A 12,988-nucleotide genomic window follows, 5' to 3' on the forward strand; every position below is an offset into this window, starting at 1 on the left:
CGGCAGGTAAGTGGCCGAATGGCTGTCAATGGTGGCAGTGTCCCGTTCGGAGTTCTGAAAGGCACCTGCTGGGTTAACCCGGGTGACACATGCCAAACACAGATGCATCACCCTCCCATTGTGCTCCTGGGGAGTCAGAATTCCCCAGTGAACCTTCTGAATGTTTGGCACCCAGGCTCCAGAGCTCCATTCCCATCACAGAAGAAAATGCATTGCGATCTCCGGTCAGTCGGCAGTCAGTGCTCTCCAAATGGGAATGGGTCTCTCATTCTCAGCAGAAAAACTCCTACCAGAGACACCGTGTTTCAGCTCTAAACTTAAGGAAAAGAGAAAACAGCCATGGGGCGTGAGGTGTCTCCAACACTGGGGACTTTCCAGATCAATACAAAGGGAGAGACGAAGGCAGACACTTTAATCACGCATCTCAACTCCATTTTATTACAACATCAAGGAGAGTAGTTGCAGGAGGAATGATACTGGGGATGAACACAGAGATTAAGCCACTCACAACTGCATTGTCTACACTTTCCTAAGAGGGTATAAATATCACGGGTCTCTGTACATGCATTGTGGGACTGCTGTGTGTGCAGTGTGTGCAGATGATTGCTCTCTACGGTGTTTTCTCTAATTTCTTGACAGATGGTGGTTGAATTTGGTGTCTTCTGGCAGACTAGGAAGGGGCTCTCCCGCTAGGACTGGGACCCAGCCTTCTTCTTCTGGAATTTTCTGAACTGAGACTGAATGGCCACCGCAGCACGTTCTGTCTCTGGTGCATCCATGTCGATGTCAAATTCTTCTTGAACTTTCTTCTGCCCATCTGTAGCAAGAAAAACACAGACATAAGGCCATCACTGAGCTGAAAGCAAGCAGGAAGGCAGACAGCGGCTCTGGCTCTGGAGGAGCAAAGCCTCCGGACCAGCATGTGGTGTGCACTCACCACCCACAGCACAAGACCCAGTTTGCAAACTCAAGTCCAGCGGCATGTGTCCTGACCCTCCTCAGAACCACCATCTTCTGGTCGCCTGAACCCTTCGCCTGCAGCTGTGATGAAACTCGAGGACATGGTCTCACCATCTCGGATATTTTCTGTACCTGATTCTCTGTGTCTCATGACCACGTTATACACAGAGTGTTAAACGTATTAGCTGCACTGTTACGTTGCCCTGGTTTCGCATGTAGATACAATTCAAATAGTGCACAGGTGTGGACCCAGGGGTAGCTGACACTTGCCACAGCTCTGAGTTAGTGACTGAGCTTCTGTGTATACTTCTACTGCCAGTGGCAGTGGCTTATTGAACCAGGGCTCCTGTTTTTTATCATTGTCACCAACGAAGGACACCATTTGACCTTCACAGTGAGGCTGAACTTCCACCAGTGTTACGTTTTGTGCCCACGAGGCAGGCTTAGGAATTCGTTGGCTCAGGCAGAAGGATATAACTAATTCACACTGTAATGATGGTTGAAAACACGCTATAAGCCAAGTTGAAGTGAAAACACGAACTGATTATCCCTTCGTGCCTTGCACCTTACTAAGCGCTGGCCAACTTCGAGCCAAAACTAAAAACAAACAAATAAATAAAATCCTCTAGTTATAGAAGGGAGAATATTTAAAACTCCTCAGTCCAGTGAAAGCTAATCATAGGAACCAACAAAGTCCTCTTTACAAAAGGGGAAAAAAAACCCGACTCAGGGACCCGTCGCAGACTCAGGCTGCCCCGTTGAACAGCCACAGTGAGAAAGGCTCCAAGAGCAAGAGCATGATGGTGACCTGCATGCCTGGGCGGGGGCCAGACAGACTGCTTTTCTAAAAGGCTCTCGGGTGGTTCTAAGATGCAGTCTGAGTTGAGATCCAGCTACTTTGTCTACAGACGAAGCGACAAATAGGCCCTCAAGTTAGCTCAAGGCAGAGCTGGAGACAAGACCCACCGCTAGGTACCTGCGCCAAGAGACTCACTGCCACCCGGGTTTGCACCTGGAGCCCAGGAGTGTGAGAGACATATCCCGCGTGGGGACAGGGAAATCAGGAACACTACGGCAGGAGAGAAAGCCCCAGCTGGGGAAGAGGGACAGGGCTCTATTCCTGACTTTGTCACCAGGCAGCCTGAGTGCATCACTAAGCTAAATGTGGTCCATTCATTCACTTCCTCTCTCAGTGACTTTGGACAGAAAAGTTCAGGCAGCATTAAAGGTGGAAGACACTGGGATGGTTGAGAAGTGAGGCAGGTGGTTCTCTCCTGCTTGCTAGTGTTTTTTTGTCTCTTAGGTAGGTAGTTAGATACACAGATGATAGATAGATAGATAGATAGATAGATAGATAGATAGATAGATAGATAGATAGATAGATAGATAGATAGATAGATGATGACAGACAGACACATACATACATATAGATAGATGATAGATGGATGGATAGATAGATAGAGATAGAGAGAGAGATGATAGGTAGATAGATAGATAGATGATAGAGGGATGACAGGAATTCTTATCTATTTATTATATACATGTATATAAATCAGCCCTCATTCCAGATCGATCTGGTTGCATGACTTTGCCTCTGCAGACCCTGGGGCAGCTCCTCTCAATTTTCCTGGAGACTGAGCAGGTCCTGCTGAAGCCCTGAACTCACCTCTGCCTGGGAGGCGAGGACGCTGGCTCTGTGAGCCTCGCTGGACTGATTGCTCCGTGACCTAAATCAGCAGACTTGTTTTCCTCTATCCCAGATGTGCTGCCAATGCCCGTAACCACAGAGATTTTGAATGCGTCCATGTCCAGGACCTGTGTGGGGCCCCTATCGTAACCTGTGAGTGCCCAGATGATAAGAGACTAAGTGGGACACCTCTTCACCGCATCAGGGCGCCATTCACACTTTAATCGGCACCGCGGGCCAGGGGCCCTGTCTTCAGAGGATCTCCTAAGAGGTAGGACCATGGGGAGGGGTAGGAGATTCCTGAAGCTCAAGCCAATACTTTAAAGCTGTTTTGGGACCATTAGCACAGGAACCTGACACTGGACAGCGGGTGTCCAGCGAACCTGAAATGTGCACGGCTGCCGCTCCCACGCTCACAGCGATAAACCCCTTCATACCAGTAACATCTGCATAAGTGCCGCCTCCAGAACTAAGAATTGTCATTTTTCATAGGATGAGTTAATGTCCCCAATCCTTTCCCTCCCAGAGGACTCCTTGCATCTACTGTATCGTAATCGTAAAGGGGACAAATTAGCTCTGATTCAAAAAGAGATGAGAGATTTCTCTTCTAGATGTAAATGCTGCTGCAACCTGAGATTTTTGAAGGGCCTGATTCATCTTTTCCCATTTAAAATAACAAGAAATAAAACAGCAATATTATTTTTTGACAAATGATAAATGAAAATGCAGAAAAAAATCTGTATATTTAGGGACTATGTAATGAGACAGTAAAGACAGGACATAAAAATAAATTTCATAATTATATCGTAAACTAATACCTTTAGTCAAAGATGATTTATAGATTCCTGCCCCCTTTGAAAAATATTACAGTATTTTTAAAATAAACCACTAATATTTCAGGAATTGTTACTTTGCATTCACTGTGTTGAGTCGAGCGTTCCCTGGGGAAGGTCTGCCATTGTTACTCCTTCTGAGCTGGCCAGGGATATGCAAAGCCGAAGAGGGGGAGCCGGTTTGTGGAGGAGAAGGGACAACTAATTAGATTTGGTGGCACAGGGTTCAGTGCAAATGAGGTAAGGGCCTGGAGATGGCCCCTGTGGTCCTGGGAGCTGCAAAAGCACAGCTCCGAGCACCCCCGACTCAGCAGAAGAGAAGGAATGATGCAAGAGGGCATCCAAAGGGACCACAGCCAGGTGCCAGCCTGCAGAGCCAGTCTGCAGAGCCTCGGGCCCTGCAGAAATCCACATCGCCTGCCAAGGCTTCCTTCTATCACCTTGGTGAGAGCAACAACAGTGGATGCAGGGTGGCCCCATGACAGCCTCCCCTCCCCGTCACTCCAGGCCAGAGACAGGGTGCCCACTGGAAGCACCAGGGATACTTTCTCCTTCTGAAACCCAGAGAGAGGACCCCGGCCATGTCTTCTGGGAACAGGAAGGGCGCTGGGAGGGTGTTCTCTCTACAGGGCGTGCCCCCAGCCCTTCACCCCACATCTGGTTCTTCATGGGGCAGTCTACCTTACTCTACTTCTTCCTCTCCTCGCTGGTCTATGGTCCATCACCCCACTTAAGTGTGAGGTCCATGAGGGGAGGACATCATCCACCTTGTTCCAGCAGCTCACACAGAGCCTGGCACACATAGGCGTTCAATTAGTAACCATTGATTGCAAGTGAGTTCATTAATTCATGTGACAGGCAGCTGTCCAGTGCAGTCACCCTCCGTGGTAACCACTTCACCTCCCTGTGGGAGGGGTTCCTCCCCCCCACATCTACCACCTGGCCTCTGGGAGGTGGCTTGGCAGAGCCTCTGTGGGGCCAGCTGAGGGGCACCGATCATAGAAGACAAGGTGAAGAAGATGGTAGGTTTCTTCCCTACATGGAAAATGTGGCCACATTGGAATGACATACGGAGGTATCGTTTAATGGGGAAAACGCAGGCAGTGGTCAGGGCCTGGATGGCCAGCAGGTGGCATGGGTGTCAGGAGGTGGACACCTTCAGATACACAGCCTGAGAAACCCCCATAATGTGCGCACTCAGGCCAGGGAGCTCTGGGTGGGCTTTCAACCCCTCCATACAAATCGGAGCCTGAAACCAGCGCAGGGCCAGGAAACAAATGAAAGGCAGGCCTGGAATCAGGCAACCAGCGCCCTCCAGACTCCTCTGGGGTGAGGCTGCTCACTCCCACACCTCTGATCCTCCCACTCCCGATGAGGCAGGCGGCAGAAGCGGGGGTGTGGGTCCAGGTGAGCGTGGACTTGGGGGTACCTCCGCATGCTCTGTGCCCCTCGGGATGGTGCATAGCTTCCCTAGGTCTCAGGTTGCTCATCTTGAAAATTAAGTGAAACCCTTTTTGAAAAACCTGCTCCCCCCAGGCACAGGGTTATGTGCGGGTCAAGGCTGTTTATAAATTAAACTACAGGCCCAGTGGTGTTGGGCAGGATGTGTGGGAGCTGCAAAGCAGGTGAGGGGCACCTGGGCAGTCCCAGAGTGCCCAGGCCTGGGGCCCACATCTGCTCAGTGCTGACACTCACGGATGTTTGCCCCTAAGACAGAGGGGAAAGGAGCACTCTCCAGCAGGGCCGGCCATGTGGCCATCAAACACAGCCAGGCAGGGCACCCAGGGGTCAGGCCGTCCCCGGCCTCGCCCTCACGGGAGGGCAGGGGCATTTGCTGGGCTTGCAATAGGATGCCCTCCACTGAGCAGGGAGGGCAGGGGCATTAGCTGGGTTTGCAATAGGATGCCCTCCACTGAGGAGCACAAAGCATAATGACTCTACCTGCAGACCAGGGCAGCACACCACTCACAGGTCCTGTGAATATAAACCCAGGACATGCAAGAAGAGTGCCCCCAGTCTCCGTAGCTAGGAGGCACTGAGAGCCAGCAGCCTCTGCACGGCTTCTCCATAGGAGGGATGGTACACCTAAGTGAGCAGGGCTGGGAAACACGTGTCACTGCCATTTCCAGACTGCTGTGCAGCCATTCTCCTCACCCTTCTCCGTGAGGCTTCATAAAGCTGTCTGCAGCTTATATCTGCACTGGTGGGCTCTACCTAACATTTTTATTTAGGATTCTGCTGCCTGAAGTGGGCAGAACACAAAGACACTCTGTTCCTAACTGTGGCTTTTTGTCAGTCTGAGCAAACAAGCAGTATTTCAGGAGAACACTTTGTCAATGGTCCAGTAACACACAGTCGCTATTATTTGTATCCCTTTGGGGTTCTAGAATTTTATCATTTCTATGTGTCCCGCTGTGAAGAAATTCTGAAGCTGAGCGGGAGAATGGTCAAGAGATTATTCATACCAATTAGCTGCTTTAATGTAAACAGATAGCGACTGCCCGCTCCCCGGGAGAATGAGAGGAAACCTGACTTCCTGAGCACATGGCTCAGGAGCTGTGGGAAGGACCCCCTGAGTGCATTGTCCTGCATGCCTGGCGGGGCCAGGACCTGCCACGAGCCCTTCAGAGTCACGTAGACTCTGCCAGGTCCATTACCTGCGAGACCTTGTCTCAAAGACAGGAGGCAGTCTGAGGAACTGAGAATCCAAATCTATCAGGCTGACATTGCAGTTGACATTGTCCACCTGCCCAAGTATCCATCTATCACATGTCCATCTACCTTCTCTCCCCACTTCTCTCTCGCAGAACAAAGAGCACAGCTGCAAAGCGGTCCCAAGCAATTAGACTTTTCTCCCCGGATAGAAACTTCAGCAAACAAGCAGGACACAGCACAGAGCTCTGCCGCTGGCGCAGGCATAATGAAGAAATGCTGCCCCGCAGGACCCAGTGCTCCCACTGCTGTCCTCCCACCAGGAAGGAACCCTGGCCCGTTCCGATTTCCACTTGGCACTACTATAGATAGTTCCTAGGCTATTTTCCTGAATAACTGCCTTTTCCTCATAGAAACGGAGACAGGAAGGAGCCCCGCTGGTTTGTATTTGATTATGTCATAAGAGAAATGTTCAGGTAGTCCTTCTTAAAGACGTCATTGTAGTAAGAGCCACCCTTTCCTGAGCGTTAAATAGATCCCCCTGCACAGACTTAAGTGGATTTTCTTTTACAGATCATTTGATGGCAAATGTAAAAGAAAGAATCATAAATATAAAAGGGAAGAACTACTACCAGCAGAAGACAATCCCAAATGAACATTACGAGTCTCTGACACGGTCATGAAAACCCATCGAATGGGAAAATGGTTTGACGTACTAAAATCCGGTTTGTGTGTCTCTATTCCGACAAACGTGGAGTCTGGCACAAGAACAGTGATTACGAAATCAGTCCCCCAGCCTATCCTCCAGTTCTTAGTGAGCAGCTGTGTGAGTTGGCAGGGCTGCCATTGCAAAGTACCACAGGCTGGGGAACTTAAGCAGCAGACACTTAGTCTCTGTCTGGCAGCTGGAAGTCCGAGACCGACATGTCGGCAGGTTTGGTTTCTCCTGAGGCCTCTCTCCTTGGCTTGCAGACGGCTGCCTTCTTGCTGTGCTCTCACATGGACTGGTGTCTCCTCTTCTTCTCATAAGGACGCCGCCTCAGATTGGGTTAGAACCCATCTTCATGACCTCATTTTAACTGGATCACCTCTTTAAAGGTCCTGTGACCAAACACAGCCACATTCTGAGGGACTGGGGGGTTCAGGGCTTCAGCATATGAATTTGGGGTGACACAGTTCACCCCATAACAGCACCTAACCTAACTTGGGAACTCTGTAGATTTTAAAGTAGCTTTGTATCCTTTGTCTTGTCTGGCTTCTGCAACCGTTTATGAGAGCCGCAAGAAACATCCATTGTCCCTGTTTTACAAAGGTGCAGAGATGACAACGTACATCACCCAAGATGTCCTGGTCAGGGCTGGCCAAGGGCTGATCCGGGATCCAGGACTTGCTCCAAACCTTGTTTTTGGTCTGCAGTGTTGCATTTCTTTCAGCTCCTTAAACATAGGCCAAGATGACAGCCTCCTGTGTGGACCAGTTCATGTGGTTCTGGGGGCAAAAAATCTCTTAAATGATCCAAGTCTAAACACATCATACAGCCAAGCAGTTTGAAAAATCTGCTTGTTTACAAGGTGGTCCAGGAGAACTGATACCGAGCTCCATCATTGGCAAATGGCCTGGAATGCCTACTATGGGCCCCTCACTGTGCTCAGTGTTGGGGAGAGCAGAAAGCAAACCCAAGCCCCTGGTCTGCCGGGGGAAATGGAAAATAAAAAGGGACATGCAGAAATAAGTAACGGAATTTCAGAAATTCCAACAATAAAGCAAAGTGATGAGAAGCAGAGCGTGTGTGTGTTAAGGTAGTCAGGAAGGAGACTGTGGGAAGAGAAGGCCTGTCCCCAGAGCCAGCCTGCGACCTGCCTGCCCAGGGGAGGGGCTGCAGAAGCCCGACAATGAGAAACAACACTTTTTAATTAATTAGTCTTCACTTTTTGAAAAATTATTCTTGACTCATGCATTCACAATCTAAGTGGCTGACGTCAGGTAATTAGTATAAATTCTTTAGAAATTAACAGATATGCAGTCATCCAGAGCAAAACAGAGGCGTTAATGCATCCTGAATATACGACGAAAAAAGTTTGAACCTCGCACCATTCCAAAATGTATCACATTAACCACCACGCTGGATCAAAGGAACTCAGATCTGTTCGTTTCTGATGATGTAAAATCAGTGCCTAGAGGTACTGGCACTAAGTTATAAACATAGGGACTGGCCTGTGCGCACACACATACACACACAAAGGCTTGCGTTTACATATTCATAACTCTCCATATTTTAGGGTTTATTTTATAGAAACAAATTACCTCCTAAGGCCTAATCCTGCAGATCAGAAATTGGCACATCAGCAGTAAATTGGGATATAATTGTCCTGAGTAGGAGTCTGCCTGATTAGGAGACGCAGCACAGAGCATACTATAAAAGGACCTACACTTTAGCTCTCCATAAAGAAATAACAGTGATTTGACTTAAGTATGCCTTGCAAATGGGGCGTTCTAACGCCAAGGTTCTCGGAATGTCCTACTTTCTTTCAAAGTGTAATATTAACTTGAAAGAAATTAACATCTGTCAGTTGTATCGCCCTTGCCTTAAGCTAATTGACACAGCACTCGGGTTCCCTGCCTCTTAGCTGGGGGTCCCACTTGTCCTGCACCAGGGTCACCTATCAGCCAAGGAGAGCCTGTGTGGCTTCCTTCATAAGGACCGAAACCCAGGGCCATGAGGAGGGAAAACAAAGAAACAAGTAAGGATTGGAATTTTTATCCCTTAAGCCTCAAATTGGATCAAAATATACTCAGAGAACAAGGCATTCAGTGTTAGAGAAAAGGTCAATCCCTCCCAAGAAAAGAAAATAATAAAACAAATTTATAGACCTAGTTTATAACAATGCTGGCATAGAGCATCCATTTTATGAAATGCCAATAAAAAATAATAAAAAACAAAAACAACATGTTCTTTTAAGAAGCTGGAAATTTAGCCTAAAGAGGACACAGTATCCTCAGCCAGTGGTTCCTGAGCTCAAATAGTCCCTCTGTCCCTGGGCAGAGGGTGGGTTCCAGCCAGCCAGCATGGGAGCTCCAGCTCCCAGAAACGTCTCCTCCCTGCCCACTGGTTGGGATTTATTGAACGGGGGCTGCTGGTGCAGACAATTGCAATTTTCCAGGGCTTGGCTAAGCCGTGGAGATTAAAGAGCAGGGTCAGGCATTGGCAGCAGCAGGCAAGGGGGCTTTCTGCATCTAAACTGTTCTCACATCAAATAAAACACAATTCCCATTCCTGCTACCTTTCCATTTACCAAGTTCACACCTTCTTTGGTACTTGCAGCTTTTCCTGAAAGAGTGAAATTCTCTTTTGTCCTAAAATAGAGGCACTCTGACCCCCCAGGCTTCCCCACTCACACCGGGCTGTGGTTAATGCAAAGCCCGATTTGCTGGGCTCAGGGCGATAGCTTACTGCCAGCTCCTCTGGGTCTGGGCTTCCCATACTCAGTTTCTCTGGTCCCTTACTCGATGCACCTTGCTTTTATAACATGGCTCCCCGGCTGTGGCATTTACATTATCAAGTGTGCGTGAATCTTTGGGAATCTATGGAAGAAATGAACACTGATGAGATCAGATTTTGTCCCCAAATACATTAAGAGAACAAAAAAAAGACAATGGCTTTATTAATGACTTTCCATCCTTGGTGTAAGGCTTCCAATCTACGATCCAATATGGCGGCTTGAGCACCAGCCCATATTTTTTCTATTGAAAAGGCAAACTTGGTTGCTAGTTGTATTAGTCAGATCAGGCCACCATAACAAAGTCCCACAGACTGGGTGACTTAAACAACAGACATTTATTTCCTCACAGTTCTGGAGGCTGGAAGCCCAAGATCAAGGTGTCAATAGGATTGGTTCCTTCTGAGGCCTCTGTCCTGGACTTGTAGACGGGCGTCTTCTTTCTGTGTCTTCACGTGGTCATCTCTGTGTGTGTGTCTATGTCCTAATCTCTTCTTCTAATAAGGACACCAGTCATATTAGCTCAGAGCCCACCTTTAGGGCCTCATTTTAACTTAATCACCTCTTTAAAATCACCAAATAAAGACACATTCTGAAATATTGGGGGGTGAGGGGGTTAGGGCTTCAAGACATGAATTTCAGGGGGTGGACACGATTCATTCTATAACAATAGACAAAAGGCCTACATTTTCTAGGGAAAACATAAAGACAGGCGATGAGGTATGAGGGGAAACAGCTTCACTTGGAAAGGCTCAAATTCAAGTTCCAACTGCGCAAGTTGGCTCAGAATTGCCTTTCCGAGGTTCAAATCACCCCTGTGTTTGCGGTGGGGATGATAAGGAATCTAGGTTTGTGCCTCAAGGTGTTGACAGGGATGAGGAGAGAACGTGCACTTTCCTTTTCCTTCTCACTTTGAAAGGCCTTATTATTTTTAGGTTAACAATGACATGTTTTTTCTTCCGTCCAATTTCTGATACGGATGGCCATTTCTTTATAGCACTTACTACTTTAAAAATCTCAGTTTTTTACAGAAATATTTCCTGCATATTCGGAACCCTTGCCAACCATCACTCGCAGGCTTTCCTGCTGGGCCTTGCCCATTCTCTCCTCGTAAGGTATCAGCGGCTCCTTCCACGCGCTGACCCATCCAGCTTTTGAAAGTATGAAACTTTCTGAGTGCTTGAAAACACAGGACACGAATGTGAGCAAGGGGAGTCTCCCCTGAAGGCATTTCCCTCATCAAGTTGAAACCCACTCCCTTCACTCTGCTCCAGGCCCATTTTTTCCTTCCTGCCAAAGCTTCAGAATAGTTTTTCTTCTTTTTTTTTTAAATATATTCCCTGATTTTACCATTTCAGAGGATGGAACCTTCTCGGACTCACGATTCCCCTTCCTTCTAAACTTCAAAACACCAATTTTAAAGGATTAAACTCTGAAAATTTCACTGCCATAGAGAATTGCACAGAGTTCCCCAGTTTTCAACGGAAAGAAAAGTCAAATGCAATCATAATTCACAATGCAATCACAGGACCTCTTCAAGTCCTCTCAAAGGAGCATTAGTTCACTTTATTAATATAAAAACCTGACTTGAGCACGTTGAGTTTCTAACTCGCCTCAAACCCTCATGCTAGAGGCTTTGGCTTTCAAGGGGAAAGGCAGGAGCTGGGGGAAATGGAAGGTACTCCAGGACTCGGGGAGGGAGGAGGAGAAAGGCTGATAAGACTAAAGGCCAGACAAGCCCTAGGGTTCTTGTGGGATGATTAGTCAAGCTTCGTGAATGACAAGAAACACAAACAACAGTGTGGATTGAAAAGGTGATGGAAGGAGAACTGACTCTGGGTGATGAACACACAATGGGATTTATAGATGATGTAATACAGAATTGTACACCTGAAATCTATGTAATTTTACTAACAATTGTCACCTCAATAAATTTAATAAAAAAGAAAAAGTCATTGCCTGCACCCTGGAAAGGGAGAGGGAAGGAGCCGTTTTCAGGCTTTGGGATTGCCCCTTTGCTCTCTGTGAGCTGCCAGATTGAAGATACCTTGCATTTCTCCAGCAGACGCCTGCCCGCCCAGCCAGCGCTGGCAGGTGTCTCTGCATTCTTCCTGCACCCCCACCGGCAACTAAGCTGAGGGGCTGCACTGTCTCACCAGACACATTCCCATCTCTCAGAGCGATGCTTGAAAGGGGGTCTGAGAAACAAAACAAGAGCCGGGTCCACACCAGGTCCAGCTGCGGCCAGGCTGATTCATGCTCGTTACTGCTCACAATCTCTAACTCCAGGCTGCCACCCACCTTGGTTCCCCACCCGGTCACACATCCTGTGCTTCGCTTAGCTCTCTACTCTTGCCATGTGCGACAAGAAAAAGAGGAACAGAAACAGATGAGACTACATACATCCCCGACTTCCCATATGTTGAAATTCTCTGCATGCATTCTGAACGTGGTCAAGCGTTCCATGTCGGAATGTCCTAGGGACACAGATGGGTCCTGCACAGAGGTGTGTGCCTCTGTTTGTAAACGTGTATTTGTGTGTAAACAAAGATTACACTTTGGGTCTAGGACCTGCCAGCCTGTGGATTTAAACTCCACACACCCTGGTTTCCTGACACACAGCCTCAGTCTTGTACATCCCTTTCCGCATGTTTAAGGCAAAGACACATCACTTCTATTTGTGTGTTGTTTTATTGTGCTTTGTTTGTTTGTTTGTTTTTTTAATAACACTGCCTTAAGAGCTCATGACCAAGCACTTACTGATTTGTTGGGAATTGCTGTTTAGAGGTGAGTCATTTTAAGCTTTGAATTTTGCTATCCTCCTTATCAGGAGGATGGGTTTACATATTTATGAAGACAGAATAAGATCTAATGTGCAAGAAGGAATAAAGTTAGGTGGTTTCTGGACCAGGTTGCTGAACCATAGAGTGCTCCAGACTTAGCAGGGCTAGCTGACAGCAGAGTGTTGGTTTTAGTTTTTGCATTATTTAATAATAATGTTCTGATGGGTTCCAAGAAGAAATGGAATAAGTAGTGCTTTCCGAGGTAGTAGAAAAGCTGTGAAGCCCAGAAGAACTCAGGTGGGGGCTGTGCGTGGTCTGACGAGCCACTGTTTAACCAGTGTCTTTTATGTGACACGGTGACAGGAGAGCAAGGCGCCTGCCCTTTGTATAGGCCATCAAAGCCCCCCCATCCAGAAGTTCTTACAGACCGAAAATAAAGCAGAGTATTGTTATTTCAAGAATTCCAAAAACAGACATTTCCAGTGGCAGGCAACGTGATCCCAAATTACTCAGTTGTGAAATCATTTTTAAAAAATCATCATTTTTCAAAGGACCAACATTGAAATAGCATCCCTT

At 47.6% G+C, this 12,988-nt stretch overlaps 1 protein-coding gene across 1 annotated transcript in view; it reads right to left on the reverse strand.

Annotated features, from left to right (window-relative positions):
- Positions 1 to 410: 410 nt before the first annotated feature.
- PCP4 (Purkinje cell protein 4) overlaps positions 411 to 12,988 on the reverse strand; it is a 53,020-nt gene continuing 40,442 nt past the window's right edge. The window contains exon 3 of the mRNA XM_019745650.2: positions 411 to 817. Within this exon, the coding sequence (XP_019601209.1) occupies positions 690 to 817 (128 nt within the window). The 3' untranslated portion in view covers positions 411 to 689. The remainder of the gene's footprint in view (positions 818 to 12,988) is intronic.

This window comes from Rhinolophus sinicus, linkage group LG01 (genome assembly GCF_036562045.2).
Source record: "Rhinolophus sinicus isolate RSC01 linkage group LG01, ASM3656204v1, whole genome shotgun sequence".
In the NCBI taxonomy this organism is placed as follows: Eukaryota; Metazoa; Chordata; class Mammalia; order Chiroptera; family Rhinolophidae; genus Rhinolophus; species Rhinolophus sinicus.